The sequence below is a fragment of the Vitis vinifera genome, chromosome 17 (genome assembly GCF_030704535.1).
Source record: "Vitis vinifera cultivar Pinot Noir 40024 chromosome 17, ASM3070453v1".
NCBI classification, from domain to species: domain Eukaryota; kingdom Viridiplantae; phylum Streptophyta; class Magnoliopsida; order Vitales; family Vitaceae; genus Vitis; species Vitis vinifera.
This window is the reverse complement of record NC_081821.1, coordinates 8,249,297-8,268,531: the sequence shown is the minus strand read 5'-3', so window position 1 is coordinate 8,268,531 and position 19,235 is coordinate 8,249,297. Positions and strand designations below refer to the sequence as shown.

General features: G+C 36.7%; 2 protein-coding genes and 1 pseudogene across 2 annotated transcripts; all 3 read left to right on the top strand.

Annotated features, from left to right (window-relative positions):
- Positions 1-9,503: 9,503 nt before the first annotated feature.
- On the top strand, positions 9,504-11,251 carry LOC100258802 (UDP-glycosyltransferase 83A1). The gene is made up of 2 exons (XM_002281081.4): positions 9,504-10,017; positions 10,246-11,251. The coding sequence occupies exons 1-2, from the start codon at positions 9,546-9,548 to the stop codon at positions 11,109-11,111; spliced, it is 1,338 nt and encodes a 445-aa protein (XP_002281117.3). The 5' UTR covers positions 9,504-9,545; the 3' UTR covers positions 11,112-11,251.
- A 2,255-nt stretch (positions 11,252-13,506) lies between these two features.
- Positions 13,507-15,226, top strand: LOC100253659 (UDP-glycosyltransferase 83A1). Its single transcript, XM_002281092.4, has 2 exons — positions 13,507-14,107; positions 14,171-15,226. Exons 1-2 carry the CDS (start codon positions 13,621-13,623, stop codon positions 15,052-15,054), a joined length of 1,371 nt encoding a protein of 456 aa, XP_002281128.1. The 5' UTR covers positions 13,507-13,620; the 3' UTR covers positions 15,055-15,226.
- Positions 15,227-15,987: 761 nt separating this feature from the next.
- LOC100248337 (UDP-glycosyltransferase 83A1-like) lies at positions 15,988-17,954 on the top strand (annotated as a pseudogene).
- Positions 17,955-19,235: the final 1,281 nt, after the last annotated feature.

Below are 19,235 nucleotides of genomic sequence, written 5' to 3'. Positions count from 1 at the left end.
CCTCGGGCATCTATTTGTGTTTTTTTGGGGTATCCACATGGAAAAAAAGGCTATAAAGTACTCGATTTGCAAACACAAAAAATATCAGTCAGCCGAGATATATTCTTTCGGGAAAATATTTTTCCTTTCCATTCTAGTTCTTCTCAATCTCAACAACATTCACCTTCTCTTCCTTTACCGCTTCCCATTTCTTTCGATTCCACACCTCAACCGATATCTATTCCTCGTTTTTCTCCAAGTTCCACTCCTCCCTTGTCGCATCACAATCCTGTATCATCTCCACCTTCCTCTAATACTGATGTTCCCGAATCTTTATCCCCAGAATCAGTTGCGTCACCCTTACCTTCTTCTCCATCTCCTTCTTCGCTTTCTTCCCCACCTTCCGTGCCCTCAGTACCCTCCACCACGTCAGCCCCTTCCCCCACCCATGAACCCCCTCTTCGACGTTCCACTCGTCATATTCAGCCTCCTGTCTGGCACCACGACTATGCCATGTCTGCCCAGCTTAATCATTCTTCCACGCAATCAAGTTCTCGTCAAGGTACAAGGTATCCCCTCTCTTCTCACCTTTCCTTTTTTCGTTTTTCACCCCATCACCGTGCTTTTTTAGCTCTTTTGACAGCCCAAACCGAACCTTCATCCTTTGAACAAGTTGACTGTGATCCACGTTGGCGCCAAGCCATGTCCACCGAACTTCAGGCTCTAGAACGAAACAACACTTGGGAGATGGTCCCTCTTCCTCCGGGACACAAACCCATTGGCTGCCGTTGGGTGTACAAGATCAAATACCATTCTGATGGGACCATTGAACGCTATAAAGCCCGTTTGGTTGCCAAGGGCTACACACAGGTCGCCGGTATCGACTATCAGGAAACCTTTTCTCCAACTGCCAAACTCACCACTCTTCGCTGTTTGCTGACTGTCGCAGCTTCCAGAAATTGGTACATCCATCAGCTTGATGTGCACAACGCATTCCTTCATGGCAATTTACAAGAAGAGGTTTATATGACTCCACCTCCTGGTCTTCGCCGACAGGGGGAGAATCTGGTATGTCGGCTTCGCAAATCTATTTACGGTTTGAAACAGGCATCACGCAATTGGTTCTCAACTTTTACAGCTACTGTTAAGTCTGCGGGTTACATACAGTCCAAAGCAGATTATTCACTTTTTACTAAATCCCAAGGTAACAAGTTCACTGCTATTCTCATTTATGTTGATGATATCCTGTTGACTGGTAATGATTTGCATGAAATCAAGATGCTCAAGACTCATCTGCTCAAGCGTTTTTTTATTAAAGACCTCGGTGAATTGAAATATTTTTTGGGTATAGAATTCTCTCGCTCTAAAAAGGGAATCTTTATGTCTCAAAGAAAATATGCATTAGATATTTTGCAAGACACAGGATTGACAGGAGCGAAGCCCGAAAAATTTCCGATGGAGCAAAACTTGAAATTGACTGATGAAGATGGCGAGTTACTTCATGATCCAAGTAGGTATCGGAGACTGGTTGGCAGATTAATATACTTGACTGTAACCAGGCCTGACATAGTGTATTCAGTACGTACACTAAGTCAATTCATGAACACACCTCGGAAGCCGCACTGGGAAGCAGCATTACGGGTCCTCCGATATATTAAAGGATCACCAGGTCAAGGTCTTTTTCTTCCATCTGAAAATAATTTAACACTCAGCGCATTTTGCGATTCAGATTGGGGAGAATGTCGTATGTCAAGACGTTCCGTTTCTGGTTATTGTGTTTTCCTCGGATCATCACTCATCTCTTGGAAATCAAAAAAACAAACGAATGTTTCACGTTCGTCAGCAGAAGCAGAGTACAGAGCAATGGCGAATACTTGCCTGGAATTGACTTGGTTGAGGTACATACTTAAAGATTTGAAGGTTGAATTGGACAAACCAGCACCATTGTTTTGTGATAATCAAGCAGCTTTATATATTGCGGCTAACCCAGTTTTTCACGAACGTACTAAACACATTGAGATTGATTGTCATATAGTTCGAGAAAAACTTCAAGCTGGGGTAATTCGTCCGTGTTATGTTTCTACAAAGATGCAGTTGGCGGACGTTTTTACAAAGGCACTTGGCAGGGAGCAGTTCGAATTTTTGTGCACCAAGTTGGGAGTTCTTGATTTGCACTCTCCAACTTGAGGGGGAGTATTAAGGAAATTATATGTTAGTTATGGTATGATTATCTTGACATAATTAGCTGATTGTATAGGAGCATAATTAGTCTCATATTTCTGATTCTGTAGCTATAATTTAGGAGAAGATTAGATCAAACATGTGTATATATATACTACATTCTGTTAATGAGAAAAGTATCCAATTTGAAGCCAATCTCTTTATTCTTGTTAATTTTATAAACCAAACGACCCTTTTCTTCACCCAACTCATCATTGGCCAAGAAAAAGTTATTGAAGATAAGATGAATAATTCAAACATGGTTGTTGATTGCTATTATGAATATTGCAAGAATCAACCTATAACTCATTTAAATATTATATATATATAAGGAATAAATATATATATTTATTTTATTTTCTACCCTTTTTATATTCAACCAGTATGTAAGTATATTCCATGGTTAAATTAATTGATTAAGAATATAATATTGTAAATCAAACTATCCACATGAGCAAAAAAAATAAAGAAAAATACAAGATTTTTAATATGGTTCGATGATCCATGTGATCCTTATGTCTATGGAGTGCATCAACACTCAACGGTCCATTAATCAAAACAAAAGAGAAGAGTTACAATGGTGAAACTCTAAAAAAAAAATTACAACCTTAGTCTCAGAAAAAATAAAACCCTAAATATAAAATGGTTAAATGTATAATAGGGGTAAACTCGTTAATGAACACATAATTTTTTTTTTTTAGAGACACTATTCCCTTCAATCCCCAAGAGTTGATCGGATAGCTTGATCCCTACGAGCTCATTAGGAAGCTCGACCCTTGCGAGCTAACCGGATAGCTTGATTCCTACGAGCTCACCAGGAAGCTCGACTCTTGTGAGCTAACCGAATAGCTTGATCTTCGACATCCTGAACAAAGTATAACAAAACTGATTCAGGCTTAATAATCCAACAAACACAATTGGCAAAATATTTATTAAAGAAAAAGAAAAAAAAATGGATGCATACAATATTTTTTTTTTAAAATAGGAACAAAAAACTCCCTTGTTGCTCATCTCATTATTTTTTTAAATCCAAAAAAGTGAAAGAAAATACAAAAATGAATAAAAAAATAATAATTTCATGACAGGAACTTAATTCCAATGTTTTCAGAACCGGACTAGACATTGAACCGGAAAAGTTACTAGTTTACGGTTCACTGGTTGGACCGACAGTCGAACTGCGGTTGAACCGGTGATGCCATAAATATATAAATTATGTATTATTAAAATTACTAATAATAATAATAATAATAATAATAATAATAATAATAATAATTTCTATTTTATTTAAAAATTAAATTTTTATTTAAAAAATCATAAAATTAGTTTCAAATTATAAATTTGAATTAAAATCAGAATTTAAATTTAAAATTTGAAATTTTAAATCAAAAACTTATTTTATAATCATAAATTTATTTTAAAATTATAATATTTATTATTTTCATTCATTAAATTAAAATCACAAGTTTTAAAAATCATGAAGTAAAAAAAATAATAAAAATGTTGCAAAATTATAAAGTGAAAGGAGAAGAAAACAAGAAAGAGAAATTAGAACGTAGGAAGAAAATCAAATTTCATTAGAGGTGTCTCCCTTTTATAGGGAGTCACAAAGAGATATACATAAAAATGGATGATCATCTAATGTTTCTCATAATCCGATAAATTCTCATATTTTATAAATAGACTGTGACAACATCCATAAGACGCATATCTAGTCCTTCAGAGACTGTTAAACTTATCAAGTATCGAAATGTGATTGCATCCATTACAGGGGAATAAGTTTACTCATAGTCTATACCAGGTCTTTGAAAGAAACCTTGAGCAACAAGTCATGCTTTATATCTTATGATTTCATCATTCTCATTTCGTTTTCTCACAAAGACCCATTTATATCCAACAGGCTTTATGTTTCCAAGTGTTTGAACTACAGGTCCAAATACCTTCTGATTTGTTAACGAGTTTGGATTGCTTCTTTCCATTTTGGCCAATCTTTCATTTTTCGACATTTATTCACAATTTGTGGTTCTTGATATTCATCATTTCTCATGATGTCCATAGCCACTTGGAATGCGAATATATTATCTATAATAATGTCACTACGGTCCTTTGTTTCTCCCATGTGACTCATTGAGATCTCTTCAATTCTAGATACTGGTATTTGATCAATTTGTGCTTCTTCAGAAGCTAATTGTTTGTCAAGTTGGGTTTCATCATTTGACCATTTCATATTTGTGAACTCTTCAGGAGTACTAAGTTTTTCATATGTTGTACCTTTTTTTTCTTCTAGGAATTAAATCCTTTGAGCCAATAAGTCTACCACGCTTCAGGCATGTCTTAGATTCATTTGCTATGACATTCTCCAATTGTCATTCAGGGACATCAATATGTGCTGGGGCATTCACAGCTAGCACGTGTGACTTTGTTACTTTCTTTATATCTGTGAAAACATTAGGTAATTGATTTGAAAGTCTTTGCAAATGAACAATCCTTTGAACTTCTAACTCACATTGTCTTGTGCAAGGATCAAGATGAGACAAGGAGGGTACATACCATGTAATGTCTCGCCATTCTTTTGACTTGTCTTCCCCTAATGACGGGAAAACATTTTCATCAAAATGACAATCTGCAAAGCGGGCAGTAAAAACATCACCTATGACAGGTTCAAGATAACCAATAATGGAGGGAGAATTAAAACCAACATATATATCAAGTCGACGTTGAGGTCCTAACTCGGAACGTTGAGGTGGAGCCATAGGAACATAGACATCACAACCAAAAATCCGAAAATGTGAAACATTTGATTGGGAGCCTAAAGCAAGTTGTAAAGGTGAGCAATCATGATTAGCTGTAGGGCGAATTCAAATTAAAGTGGTAGCATGAAGAATAGCATGCCCCCAAGCAGACAAGGACAATTTTGTTCTCAAGAGTAATGGTCTTGCAATCAGTTGCAAACACTTAATTAGAGATTCAGCTAATCCATTATGAGTATGGGTATGAGCAACAAGATATTCAACATCAATACCAATCGACATACAATAATCAAGAAATGTTTGAGAGGAAAATTCACCAGCATTATCAAGATGAATTTTCTTAATAGGATGATCAGGGAATTGTGCCTTGAGTCTAATTATTTGAGCAAGCAACCTGGCGAAGGCAATATTTCTAGTTGAAAGAAGACAAACATGAGACCAACGAGTTGATGCATCAATTAAAACCATAAAATAACGAAAAGGTCCACTAGGTGGAGGAATAGGTCCACAAATATCACCTTGAATACGTTCTAAAAAGGCTGGTGATTCATATTCAACCTTGGTAAATGATGGTTTAATAATTAATTTGCCTTGTGAGCAAGCAACACAATTGTAATCATTGGGCATCAGAATCTTCTGGTTCTTCAAGGGATGCCCTAAAGAATTGTTGATGATACAACACATCATGGATAATCCTGGATGACCAAGACATTCATGCCATATCATAAAAGTTTTTAAGTCATAGAACTTCTGGTTCATGACAGCATATGATTTAATGGGTCTAATGATTGTTTGATATAACCCACAAGACTAAGAAGGAAGCTTTTCCAAGATGTGTTTTTCCCCATAAATAATTAAAGTAATGAGAAGGTATTCTTTACTATCATCATTCATAGTTTCAATGTGATATCCATTTCGGCGAATATCCTTGAAACTAAGAAGATTTGGCTTGGATTTAGCAGAATAAAGGGCATCATTAATGTGGATTTTAGTTCCTTTGGGTAAAATAATAGTTGCTCTTCCGAAGCCTTGAATCAAGTCTATAGGACCTGATATTGTATTAACATTAGACTTACCCAACGATATGTTGGAAAAATATTTTTTATCACGAAGGATTGTGTGTGTTGTGGCACAATCTATAAGACATGCATCTACATTGGATGTCGTATGATGTACCAAAGTATGAGAAAGATCCATGTATCTTCAAGTATAAATAAAGAGAAGAATTTAAGTAAAATGTGGAATAAACTATAAAAGGTAAATAATAAACAATGTGTTCAAAGATGATAACAAAATAAACCTATTTGCAAAGAACTAAATAAAAACATAACGTTTAATCATAACAAACATTTCTATCACCAATTAGATGGTCAATTTTCCCATTAGGATTCTCAAAGAAATCCGAAACATCTAAATGAGTTAGATCCACTTGGCCATCACTATCAATGAAGTTCATTTCAACTTCCTTTCCTTTTGCTTTTATTGAGGCTTGATAAAGGTCAACAAAATGTTTTGGAGTACGACAAGTACGTGACCAATGTTCTTTCATGCCACATCTATGGCATTTATTCTCATGAGTATGTTTACTTTGTGGTTCTATCACCTTTTCAGGTTGTGCCTCTGATTTATTTCACTTCTGGTGGTTTGAGTTGTTCCTTTTACTTTGAGAACCACTACGATGAGAAGAATTGTGTTTACCACAACCTCGACTGCGACCACATCCCCGACCTCGTCTATATCCATGTCCTTGTCCATGTCTAAGGGTTTGAACAGATGTGGCATTGGCTTCAGGCAATGAAATAGACACAGTAGGACGAGATTGATGGTTTTTCAATAATAGCTCATTATTTTGTTCAGCCACCAGAAGACATGAGATCAATTCTGAATATTTAGTGAAACGACGCTGTCGATATTGCTGCTACAGGAGCACATTCGAGGCATGAAAAGTCGTGAATGTTTTTTTAAGCATATCTTCTTCAGTGACCTTTTCTCAACACAATTTTAATTGTGAGCTAATTTTGAATAGGGCCGAGTTGTAGTCACTAACAGACTTGAAATCTTGTAATCTCAAGTGCATCCAATCATAGCGTGCCTTTGGAAGGATTATGGTCTTTTGGTGGTCATACCGTTCCCTTAGATTATTCCAAAGGATGAAAGGATCTTTAACCATAAGGTATTCACCTTTTAATCCTTCATCAATGTGATGGCGAAGGAATATCAAAGCTCTAGCACGATCATGCAGGGATGCATCATTTTCTTCTTTAATGGTATTTCCAAGATTCATCGCATCTAGATGAATTTCAGCATCTAGAACCCAAGATAAGTAGTTCTTGCCCGAAATATCGAGGACAACAAATTCAAGCTTTGCAAGATTTGACATTATCTGAAAGTTATATATAATATTAATCTGAGAAATATTTCAATTATAATAAACTAAAAAAAATGCTTTAACGATATTTCAAGTAAACAATATCTAAAAATATAATAACCTAAAATTTATCAATTATAAATATGGTAAAAATGTAGAAATATGAAATAAGAATTAAAATTTAATATATATATATATATATTTCTTTTCATAGCTTCGGACTATGAACTTTCATTATGTAAATTTGTACATAGCATCAAGCTATGGACATTTATTTATTTATTTATTTTATAGCTTCTGGCTATATAATATTGTTTGGTATAACATCCAGTTATACCGTATAATTAAAAATAAATAATTGGGGATCATTTCTTGATGTGTGTGTGCTTTTTTTTTTTTTTAATTTAATTTAATTTAATTTAATTTATTTTTTCATAAAGTTATCTAGTATCCATTAAGAATATTTTAGATATCATATATCCTTTACATCAATTATATACATTTTTGGGCTTTGGCCTTAATTATACATCTTTCAGGTACTTTAGACCCATATGGAAAGGTAATTGGCCTTAATTATACATCTTTCAGGTACTTTAGACCCATATGGAAAGGTAATTGTACCTTGTTAATTAATCCACTGTGGATGGTGCTCAACCTTGGAGAGCCTAAGCATGGGCGTTCCCTTTCTATGCTGGCCTCACTTTGCAGATCAGTTCCATAACAGGAGACAAATTTGTGATGCTTGGAAGGTGGGCCTAGGGCTGAACCCATAGGAAAGTGGGATCATTTTCAGGCATGAGATTAAGAGAAAGATGGAGAAGTTGCTTTCTGATGGAGACATAAAACCAAATGCATTGACACTGAAGGAAAATGGCCAGAAAGAGCATAAGTGAAGGTGGGTCATCATCCAAGAATTTCAAAAACTTTATTAAACAGATCAAATCCTGTTGAAAATGCAAACCCTCTGCTGATATTCCACTGCAATCAAGTATCAATATGGTGCCTTTGGAAAGAGAAACTGGTGACAATCTTTGGGTTGACAATGACTTGGATGACAAGAGGTTTCCCCTTGCTGCAGGTTCTGTCATAAGTTTCAGCAGTTCCATTGATTCTTGAGTGGTAGCTTTCTTTTCCTGTCTTTTCTTATTATCTTCCTTGTCTATTTAATCATCATCAATTTAGTATGAATATACTCTGGCCAAGGGCTGCCTACCATCACCATGCAGGTAGGTTTATGGGGTATCATATGAACAGAAAATCACTTCATTCACCTAACCATGCCAGTAGAAAAAGGAAATTTAGTAAGGATGTATGACGTTTAATTCAAAAATGATTGTTTGGCTACATCATGGGACCAGTAAGAATACAAAATCTTCTACAAATGGTGTGAGAAAAAAAACAAAAGAGGCCAGCTGCAGAAGACATAAAATAAAGGACAGCGTAAACCAGAGATTTCCTCTTAGAAAGAGTGTAATTGGAGGTAAATCATCATGGTAGAAGTTCAAGACCTTTTTCAAAAAGTTATCATCTCTACTTATCTTTACATTCTAGAACAGAGCCAGCACCAGTGCCCCACCTCATCCTGTTTCGTGTTGCCTCTTCTTCTTGGCATCTCTTCATCTTCCATCATTGTGTGGCTAGGTTTGTGTGCCATTTTATAAACCGAAAGTTCCTTTTCTTCACCCAATTCAATTTGGCCAAATAATAATGTTATTGAAGATAAGAGGATAGCTGTATATATGAAAGAATTTGACAGCAAAAGCAGAGGTGAATTTAAAGCACTGAAGGCTGAAATTATGAGCTATGTCTAAGCATTTAAGAACAGAAAAATAGCTATCAGGACACAGAAAAATAGCAATCATTCAACTAAAGAAAAATCACTGGATGTGACCTGTTACATTATGTTACATAGGCATGCTAATGCAGAAATCTGAAGTTTATTAACTAAAATATAGATTTAAAACATGTAGGAACAAAAATTCCATGCGAATTTTGCTCTGGGTGGACTGTTCGTCTATTTGAATTAACTTTATGTATCTTTCAGAATCCAAATCCTGTCCTAATCTAGAATCATAACAAGAAGGAAATTTAAGATAGATTACATAAATTATTTTCTATACTGCAGAAAACATAGCTTTCTGCACTAACAGGGGTTACCAGGCTAACGGACGGTGATATAAGTTTAGCTTGGGATTAGAGAAAACAGAAGTGTGGAGGTGGTGGTAGCTACCATGGGCAGACATGTGTTGGTTATACCATATCCAGCTCAAGGACATGTTAGTCCTCTTATGAAGTTGGCACACCGGATTTCTGATCATGGGATCAAGGTCACTTTTGTTACCACGGAGTCCATACATGCAAGACTTATGGCTGCCATGCCAGACAAGGATGAAGAGCTTAGCCAGATGCAGCTAGTCTCAATCCCAGATCCATGGGTAAATAAAAAAGATTTAGTTCATGTGACTAACAGTATTTTAACAGTCATGCCAGTCCATTTGAAGGACTTGATTGAGAAGGTTAACCAGACAAATGTTGATGAGCAGATCACATATGTTGTTGCTGATACAGCAGTTGGGTGGGCACTGGAGATTGCTAAGAAGATGGGAATTGAGGGATCTGCCCTTTGGCCTGCTGGACCAGTAACTCTGGCTATGGGACTTCACATTCCAAAGCTTATTGAGGCTGGAATCATAGACAGTTATGGTAAGAACATTGAGTGTCTACTACTAATATTTCATCACATTTCTCTCTTTCAATGTTTAATATGTTTATACCTGACTGATAAACCTTATGATCAGTGTGAAGGACTTATTTAAATCAAGAAATTAAAAACAATTATGCTAAAGTTAATAGCCCATACAAAAAATCAATACAAACATTGTTAAAAGCTCAGAAATTTCTTGGTTCTGATATTGATTTACTACTGTCTAGGAAATCCTATAAAATCTGAGTTGATCCGGCTGTCGAAGGATATCCCTGCGTTTAGCAGCACCAATCTTTCATGGAACTCAACAGATGATCCAACGATTCGGCAAATTTCATTTGAATATGCTTTCAGGCTCAGCCAAACTGCTAAAATTTCCAACTGGCTTCTTTGTAACTCATTCTATGAACTTGACTCATCATCTTTTGATTTGATTCCCAACGTATTAACCCTTGGACCTTTACTTGCAAGCAATCGTCCTGGATCTTCTGCTGGAAACTTGTGGCCTAATGATCCAACTTGCATAAGCTGGCTTGATAAACAACCTGCAGAATCAGTCATTTATGTTGCCTTTGGCAGCACAACATTCTTCAAGCAGAAACAATTCAATGAACTGGCACTGGGAATTGAACTTGTAGGCCGGCCGTTTTTATGGGTTGTCCCTTCAGTTGCTGAATACCCCAATGAGTTCACACAGAGAGTATCCGAGTATGGAAAGATTGTTGGATGGGCAGACCAAGAAAAAGTGTTAGCTCATCCTTCTGTTGCATGTTTTTTTTCCCATTGTGGATGGAACTCAACCATGGAGAGCCTATGCATGGGAGTCCCTTTTCTTTGCTGGCCCCACACTGTTGATCAATTAGACAACAGGTTTTTCATTTGCGATATCTGGAAGGTTGGTTTGGGATTGGATCCAGACGAAAATGGATTGGTTTCAAGACACCAGATTAAGACCAAGATTGAAAACTTGCTTTCTGATGATGGTATAAAAGAAAATGCACTACGGTTAAAGGAAATGGCTAGAAGAAGTGTCTGCCAAGGTGGATCTTCTGCCAATAATTTCAAAACCTTTATTGAAGCATTGCAGAATTGAAGATATTTCCCGATGTTTCTGTATCCAGATCTTGTAAAACCCCCTCTCAAAGAAATCTCTGATCTTCCATGGGGGCATATTGATGCAGAATCCATCCTATGTATGTGCTTGGGATTGTATAATGGATTAATGGAATAAAAACTTGGTGCATATCTATCTTGATAGCATTACTCTTGAACTTAATTTCTCCACTAATACCATCTTTCAGTGCCTACCAGTTCTGGTTTTAGGAGCACTTCTGAGTCAGCTATGAACCACCATGTTTATAGGAAAGCTTATAGCAGATATGGATGCAATGCAGTATAAAATTGAACATTCAATCTTGTACAGCTTTTGAGTTTTCACTCATTGCATTTACATATTTTTGATTCATTCATTATGCTATATGCAAATGAAGGAACAGAGAAAACAAACAAAGCTAACAAAAGCCATCTGTTGACAGGCCTCAGATCGATGTTTTATGGGGTATTAAAAAAAGTCATGAACTTTTTTCAGGCCTTCAATCTTGGATTGAGGGTGGTGGAATTTCAGCAGTTTGATTGGTTCCTTCGATTCTTGATTGTTTGTTTCCAATAATTTGATTAGTTCTTTTGATTCTTGATTGCTATCTTGCACTTTCTTTCATTTTCCTATCTTTCTCATTTGTCTACATCTCTTTGACACATTTGGACAGTTGGAATATAATCCTGTATGCATGGATTTATCCCCTAAGCACCTTCTAACTTATTTTCCTCACTTCCGAGAAAAACCAAACCACATTCTTGGGCGGTGTCTCTTAATACCTTCAAAAAGCCAGTTTTTTGGTAGAACAGCCCCCATCCCTGCCCCACCTCATCATCCTACCCGGTTGCCTCTTCTACTTGGTTTCTTATCTGCAACCATCATCATATACTGTAACAAACAGTTCATAACCGTATATATATTATCCACATCGACTATAAAGGGCCCTCATAAATTTAAAACACGTTTATACAATTAAGAGAAGTCCATACATATAAAATGTTAAAAACTTTTTTTTATATATACTGATCTGTTTGTCGACATTATATTGAACTAACGTGAACCGGATAAAGAGTTATTGGGTATGTATACAAGATGAACAATTCGAAAATGGTTCTTGATTATATTGTGGAAACTACAGACACAGAACATCATATTTAATATGAATGTCAAAGAAATTGAATTGTGTTTGATTTACTTAACACATAAATACAGGGAAAAGGAACCAAGAGCACAAACCACACCATAAGAGAAAGAAGCTAGCTGCATAAGACCCAATGTAAAGGACAAAGCAAACTAGAGATGGATTCCCAAGAACCTATGTTGAAGCATTTGAGAACAAAATCTAAGATACCTTGAAGGACTGAAAATGTGGATATCTAGAAGCACATGGCAACAAAAATATAGTTGTAGCATCTCAGCAAAAATGAAAGAAAAGTATTGATAGAATCCAATAATTGTAACAATAGTTTAATTAAGAAAATTGCATATGACCAATTAATTAATTATGTTGCATGGGCCTCAAGAAAATTCAGTTAACGTTGTACTCGATCCATCATATGTCACTGGGACATATTCTGTTACTCAAAGCTCATGCAATGACACCTAGCACCTGTGGTCTGTATCAGAATTCCCTTGAGATTATAGAAGATGAAGTATTCGGTGTTTCAAATTCACATTTAGTATATATATATATATATAAAGAATATCGTGTAGAGTGTTTTATGTATCAGTATTTTCTTGTAAAATAAATATCCTCATTGAATAGGAAAATTTTTAAAAATATATTATAATATTATAAATATTATAGGTCATGAAGATGGGATGAAGTTAGGTTTGTGAACATCATACATGGTGAATAAAGGCATGAGAAAGAGTTGGCAATATCAATGGAATAGTGGGTCATGGATTACGGTGTAAATGCAAGGTATAGAAAAACATAAGAGGTTTCTAGTTCAATAATTGTACGTATATGTTTTCTTTGTTTTTTGTAATATATTTTATTAAATAGTAAAATGATTCTTTTTCATCCGGTAAATGTAGGTATGATTCATTGGCTAAATCACACAAAAACAAATAACATTAAAGCTTCCCCTGCCACAAAAAAAAAAAAAAAAAAAAAAAAAAAAAAAAAAAAAAAAAAAAAAAAAACAATTTCAAACACCAACTTCTTTTCTATTTTACAATGATGGAAACTAGGGTTTTCAACACAAATACTTAAGTTTTTATGTCAACATAATTGATGCAATGCAACTAAAATTTTAGCTGATAAGGTATGAAATTCATAAAAAATTGCCTACATGTTCAATGTATACACACACCAAACATTTCCTAAAGACAAAATTAATAGGAGATTATGCTTAAAGTAACTGCCAAAAGGACTTGAACACAAAACCAAAGCTTCCTCCACCTCGCAGTCTCAGGCCAATAAACAGAGTCTCTAATATAAATACAACTCTGGGATTAAAGCCAAGTAGCCAACAGAAGTGAGGGAGTGCAGGAAACAACCATGGGCAGGCGACCTCATGTGCTTGTTGTACCATTCCCAGCACAAGGACATGTTGCCCCTCTTATGAAGTTGGCCCACAAAGTCTCTGATCATGGAATCAAGGTAACTTTTGTTAACACAGAGTTCATACATGCAAAAATTATGGCTTCAATGCCAGACAAGGATGGAAAGCAGAGCCGAATCGAGCTAGTCTCAGTCCCTGATGGATTGAATCCAGAAGCAAACCGAAATGATGCAGTTATGCTGACAGAAAGTATTTTAACGGTCATGCCTGGCCATGTTAAGGACTTGATTGAGAAGATCAACCGAACAAATGATGATGAGAAGATCACATGTGTCATTGCTGATACAACAGTTGGGTGGGCACTTGAGGTTGCTGAGAAGATGGGAATCAAGAGAGCTGCAGTTTGGCCTGGTGGACCAGGAGACTTGGCTTTGGCACTTCATATTCCAAAGCTTATTGAGGCCAGAATCATAGATACTGATGGTAAGTTCATATTTTCCTTTAAATTTCTTGGTTATGATATAATTAACTTACTGTGTTGTGTAGGAGCTCCTATGAAAAATGAGTTGATCCATCTGGCTGAGGATATCCCTGCTTTTAGCATCACTGGTCTTTCGTGGAACTTATCAGATGACCCGAAGATCCGAGATGTTATATTTGGATATGCTTTCAGAGTCAGCCAAACTGTCAAACTTTCAAACTGGCTTCTTTGCAACTCATTTTATGAACTTCACTCATCAGCCTGTAACTTGATTTCTGACATACTACCCATTGGCCCTTTACTTGCAAGTAATCATCCTGCTCATTCTGCTGGAAACTTTTGGGCTGAGGATTCAACTTGCCTAAGGTGGCTTGATAAACAACCTGCTGGCTCAGTCATTTATGTTGCCTTTGGCAGCTTAGCAATCTTAAGCCAGCACCAATTCAATGAACTAGCACTTGGCATTGAACTTGTAGGCCGGCCATTTCTATGGGTGGCCCGATCAGACTTTACTAATGGATCAGCTGTTGAATACCCAGATGGGTTCATGCAGAGAGTTTCTGAGTATGGAAAGATTGTGGAATGGGCAGACCAAGAAAAGGTGTTAGCTCACCCTTCTGTTGCATGTTTCTTATCACATTGTGGATGGAACTCAACCATGGAAGGTGTAAGCATGGGAGTTCCTTTTTTATGCTGGCCCCAGTTTGCAGATCAATTCTGCAACCGGAATTTCATATGCGATATCTGGAAGGTTGGTTTGGGATTAGACCCAGATGGAAATGGAATCATATCAAGGCACGAAATTAAGATCAAGATTGAAAAATTGCTTTCTGATGATGGTATAAAAGCAAATGCACTGAAGCTGAAGGAAATGGCTAGAGAAAGTGTGAGTGAAGATGGATCCTCCTCCAAGAATTTCAAAGCCTTTATTGAAGCAGTGAAACATTGATGATGTTCCTCCATGTAACTAGGTCCATAATTGGTTTTCTTGTTGTAGAAGGATAAAAATGGGTTCATGTAATAGATCCCAATCAACAAATAGACCATCACTTTCATATAATTGGTGTTTTCACTGATTGCATTTCCATAATTTAGATTCAAATTTTGGGATGTGTTTGAAACTGCTATGTATTGGTTCTGACTGCATTTCCATAATTTAGAGGATATGTTTGTAACAGCTAATGTATTGGTTTTACACATACTGTTAGCGGAAGCAGCATTCTCTAGAGCTTACACAAAAATGGGGCAACAAAACAAACAAAATATACTCTTTTAAAGGAAGGGGAAAGTAAAGTCATGATAAGCTCTTAGGCTATCAATTGACCTAAAAGTTTAAGCTCTTTGGTAACGGTGGACAAATAATCTATATAATCTATATTGGGTTGCAAACTTTAAGTCCGAATGAATAAGAGTAAAAAGGTGTTAAGGGATGAACTTTTAATATATATATATATATTTTTTTTGTGTTTATCTAAAACTTCTTTTAGGAATAAAATGCAGCTCTTAGCTAAAATGTAGCAGATAAAGAATGGAAGTAACAAATTGTTGAGATGAAATGCAGCCAATTAAGTTTAGCTGGTAAGATTTGAAATTCTTAAATATGCTTTCATGTGCAATGGAGAGCCATAGAAGACACACTACAAAGACAAATTAACCACAGGCCAGAGCCACAAACCTATAGCTTTGAGATAATAAAATAAATTCATAAATCAGAGATGAACTTTGTTGGGCTTGCCCATATATGGGTTCCAGCTCAGGAAAGTGGTTTTTAAAAAACCAAGTGTTGGGCTGGTCTGGTGGCTGGTTTTTAAGGTCCATAATGCAGAAGCTAGGGCTATTTTTTGTGAAGCTGTGGAAGCATATGTGTGGGCAGACGGTTGAGAGTGAAAAGGTGAGGAGAAAAGAAGAAAACAAGGGTTGATCCAAGTGTGAAGGTCTTCAAATTCTTCATGGTCTTCCCTTTCCTTGCATTTCTGAGACGAGAGTTTTCCATCTCTAGTGTTGGTGAATTTCCGCTAGTTTTCGTTGTTAAAAAAGCTAGCGAGGATGAAGAAAGTTTTGCCGTGATTTTTTGCCTCAATCAGGAGGGCAATAGGTAAAAATTCATAAATACAGTGCTGTGGAGGGCTCAGGCTAATAAACAGAATCAGAAGTACTGAAGCTTGGGATCAGAGCAAACAAACGCGTGGAAGTGTTGGCAACTACCATGGGCAGGCGACCTCATGTGCTGATGATACCATTCCCAGCACAAGGACATGCTGCTCCTCTTATGAAGTTTGCACACCGGATTTCTGATCATGGGATCAAGGTCACCTTCGTTTTCTCAGACTTCATACATGCGAGTGGTGGCTGCATTGTCACATGAGGATAAGGCTCAGAGTCGGATAGGGCTAGCCTCAATCCCAGATGGACTGGATCCAGGGGAGGATAGGAAGGATCGGCTCAAGTTGACAGAAAGTATATTGACAGTCATGCCGGGTCATTTGAAGGACTTGAACGAGAGGCTTAACAGCTTGAACGATGATGAGAGGATCACTTGTGTTATTGCTGACACAACAGTTGGGCGGTGGGCAGTGGAGGTTGCAGAGAAGATGGGAATCAAGGGGGCCGCATTGTGTCCTTTTGGACCACGAAGCTTGGCTTTGGCACTCCACATTCCAAAGCTAATTGAGGCCAGAATAGTGCATAGTACTGATGGTATTAATTCTTCAACTTGTCTGTATCATGTTTCTATAATTCATTTCTTTTTGATATATACCTAATCAGGGAAACAATAAGGTGTCAAGTAATTGAAAACAAGTACGAGAATAAACCTAATAGCCCTTGAAAATTAAAAAATAAAAAACTTGGGGAAGTAGAGAAATTTCTTGGTTTTGATGCAAGTAACTCAAATATCTCTGCAGGATCTCCCAGTCTTGAGCAGCAACAGATTGCCCTGGAGTTGCCCAGGTGTCCAAAGGGACAAGAGATCTGTTTCAGACTTTCTCAGAGATGCATCCAAGCTATGAATTTTTCCAAGTGGCTTCTTTGCAACTCGGTTTAAGAACTTGACTCATCTGCTTGTGACTTGATTCGTAACATATTACTGGCCCGTTACTTGCAAGTAATCATCACGGTCATTATGGTGGAAGCTTTTGGCCTGAGGATTGAACCTGCATAAACTGGCTTGATAAACAACCTTCTGGCTCAGTCATTTATGTTGCCTTTGGTAGTACAACAATCTTCAACCAGCACCAATTCAATGGACTAGCAATTGGTCTCGAACTTGCAGGCCAGCCATTTTTATGGGTTGTCCGAACAGACTTCACCCGATGATCCACTGCTGAATACCCAGATGGCTTCATAGAGAGAGTAGCGGACCATGGAAAGATTGTTTCATGGGCACCCCAAGAAAAGGTGTTAGCTCACCCTTCTGTAGCATGTTTCTTATCCCATTGTGGATGGAACTCAACCATGGACAGCGTGGGCATGGGAGTCCCCTTCCTATGCTGGCCCTACTTGGCAGATCAATTCCATAACCAGAGTTGGGGTTGAACCCAGATGAAAATGGATTCATTTCAAGGCATGAGATTGAAAAATTGGTTTCTGATGATGGTATAAAAGCAAATGCACAGCTGGTGAAGGAAATGGCTAGAAAGAGTATGAGTGAAGGTGGATCTTCTTACAAGAATTTCACAACCTTTATTGAAGCAATGAAACAAGATGCTTCCCAATGTTACATCTTGTGTATTTGCAGAGGTTGGTTTGTCATGTTGATGTAACAAAACAATGACAAATTCCCCATAAAATTTGTGTGGTGGAGCTAATTAATGACAGATACTGATGTAAGGCATTACTTTTGAGCTTTCACTGATTGGGGATCAAGAACTACTGTTGTGTACATGGCAACATAAAAAAGTGCAGGAACAGAGCATTTGAAAAGGATTGAAAGCGGCATCATTTGGAGCTTACACAAAAATTGGGCAACTAAACAAACAAAACATGGTTGATATCTCTTTTTGTTTCTCACACAGCAAAAATATAATTACAAATATGGTTGAAATAAAGAGAAATCTACAAATACGATCTTACTTTGAATCAAGGAGGAAAATATCGCGATATATCATGTATCGGAGAGTATCGAGGGATTTGAACTTCAAACCAAAAGGTTTGGGGTACACTCCACTTGCCATCCGGGCAACGTTGCCTTTATTATATATTGTACACTAAACTTATATATACTTAAACTTATTATATAAAGAAAATACTAAAAGAATATTTTAAAGAACAAATTAATTATAATTATTTTATAATTAAATGTAAAATTTTCTTTTAATTGATTACTAAAAATATAAAAATTATATAATTTTCTTCATAATGGTTTTAATATCATTAATAATTAATTAAATATTAAAAAAATTACAGCCTAACAAACGCCTATCCATGGCTAACAACGGCTCAACCGGCAGGGCTTGCGCTCCTAGGCACACTGCTACCTATCCTAGGATAGGCCAAGAACACCCAAAACAAGACCCAACTTCCCTTTAAATTTTTGGGTTCCTTCTCTTTAAATTTCTTGTTGGATATCTTTTGTATCATCTAACCCTCTTCTTTGTTTTGAATCATGGCATAATTCCTGTTTTCATTGCATATGACCTTGTCCTGGGTGTCTATGGTATCAGAGCCATGGGGAAGGGAAGTTGGGTCTTGTTTTGGGTGTTCTTGGCCTATCATAGGATAGGTAGCAGTGTGCCTAGGAGCGCGAGCCCTGCCGGTTGAGCCGTTGTTAGCCGTGGATAGGTGTTTGTTAGGCTGTAAGAGGGTTGGGGTATGTCTCATAAGGTTTGTCAATCTGCTATTAGGCTCTAGTTCAAAAACCCTAAAATGAGTTCAATTTTCAGAACCATGTCTAGGAGATCCAGTGATTCTCAAGATGCTTTTGTAAACAGTGAAGAGATCAATTATCCTAAGATCCAAAATGATTTAGATGATTGGAAGTTACCCAAGGTGTCTAATCAAGAAATTTATAAGAAATGAACCTTTAAGTTCTTCACAGATTATACCATTAAGACCTCTGAAATGTCAGTCAGCTTAGAACAAGACGACCAAGTCATAAGACTTCTAGATAACAGATCCATTGAAAAGCATAAG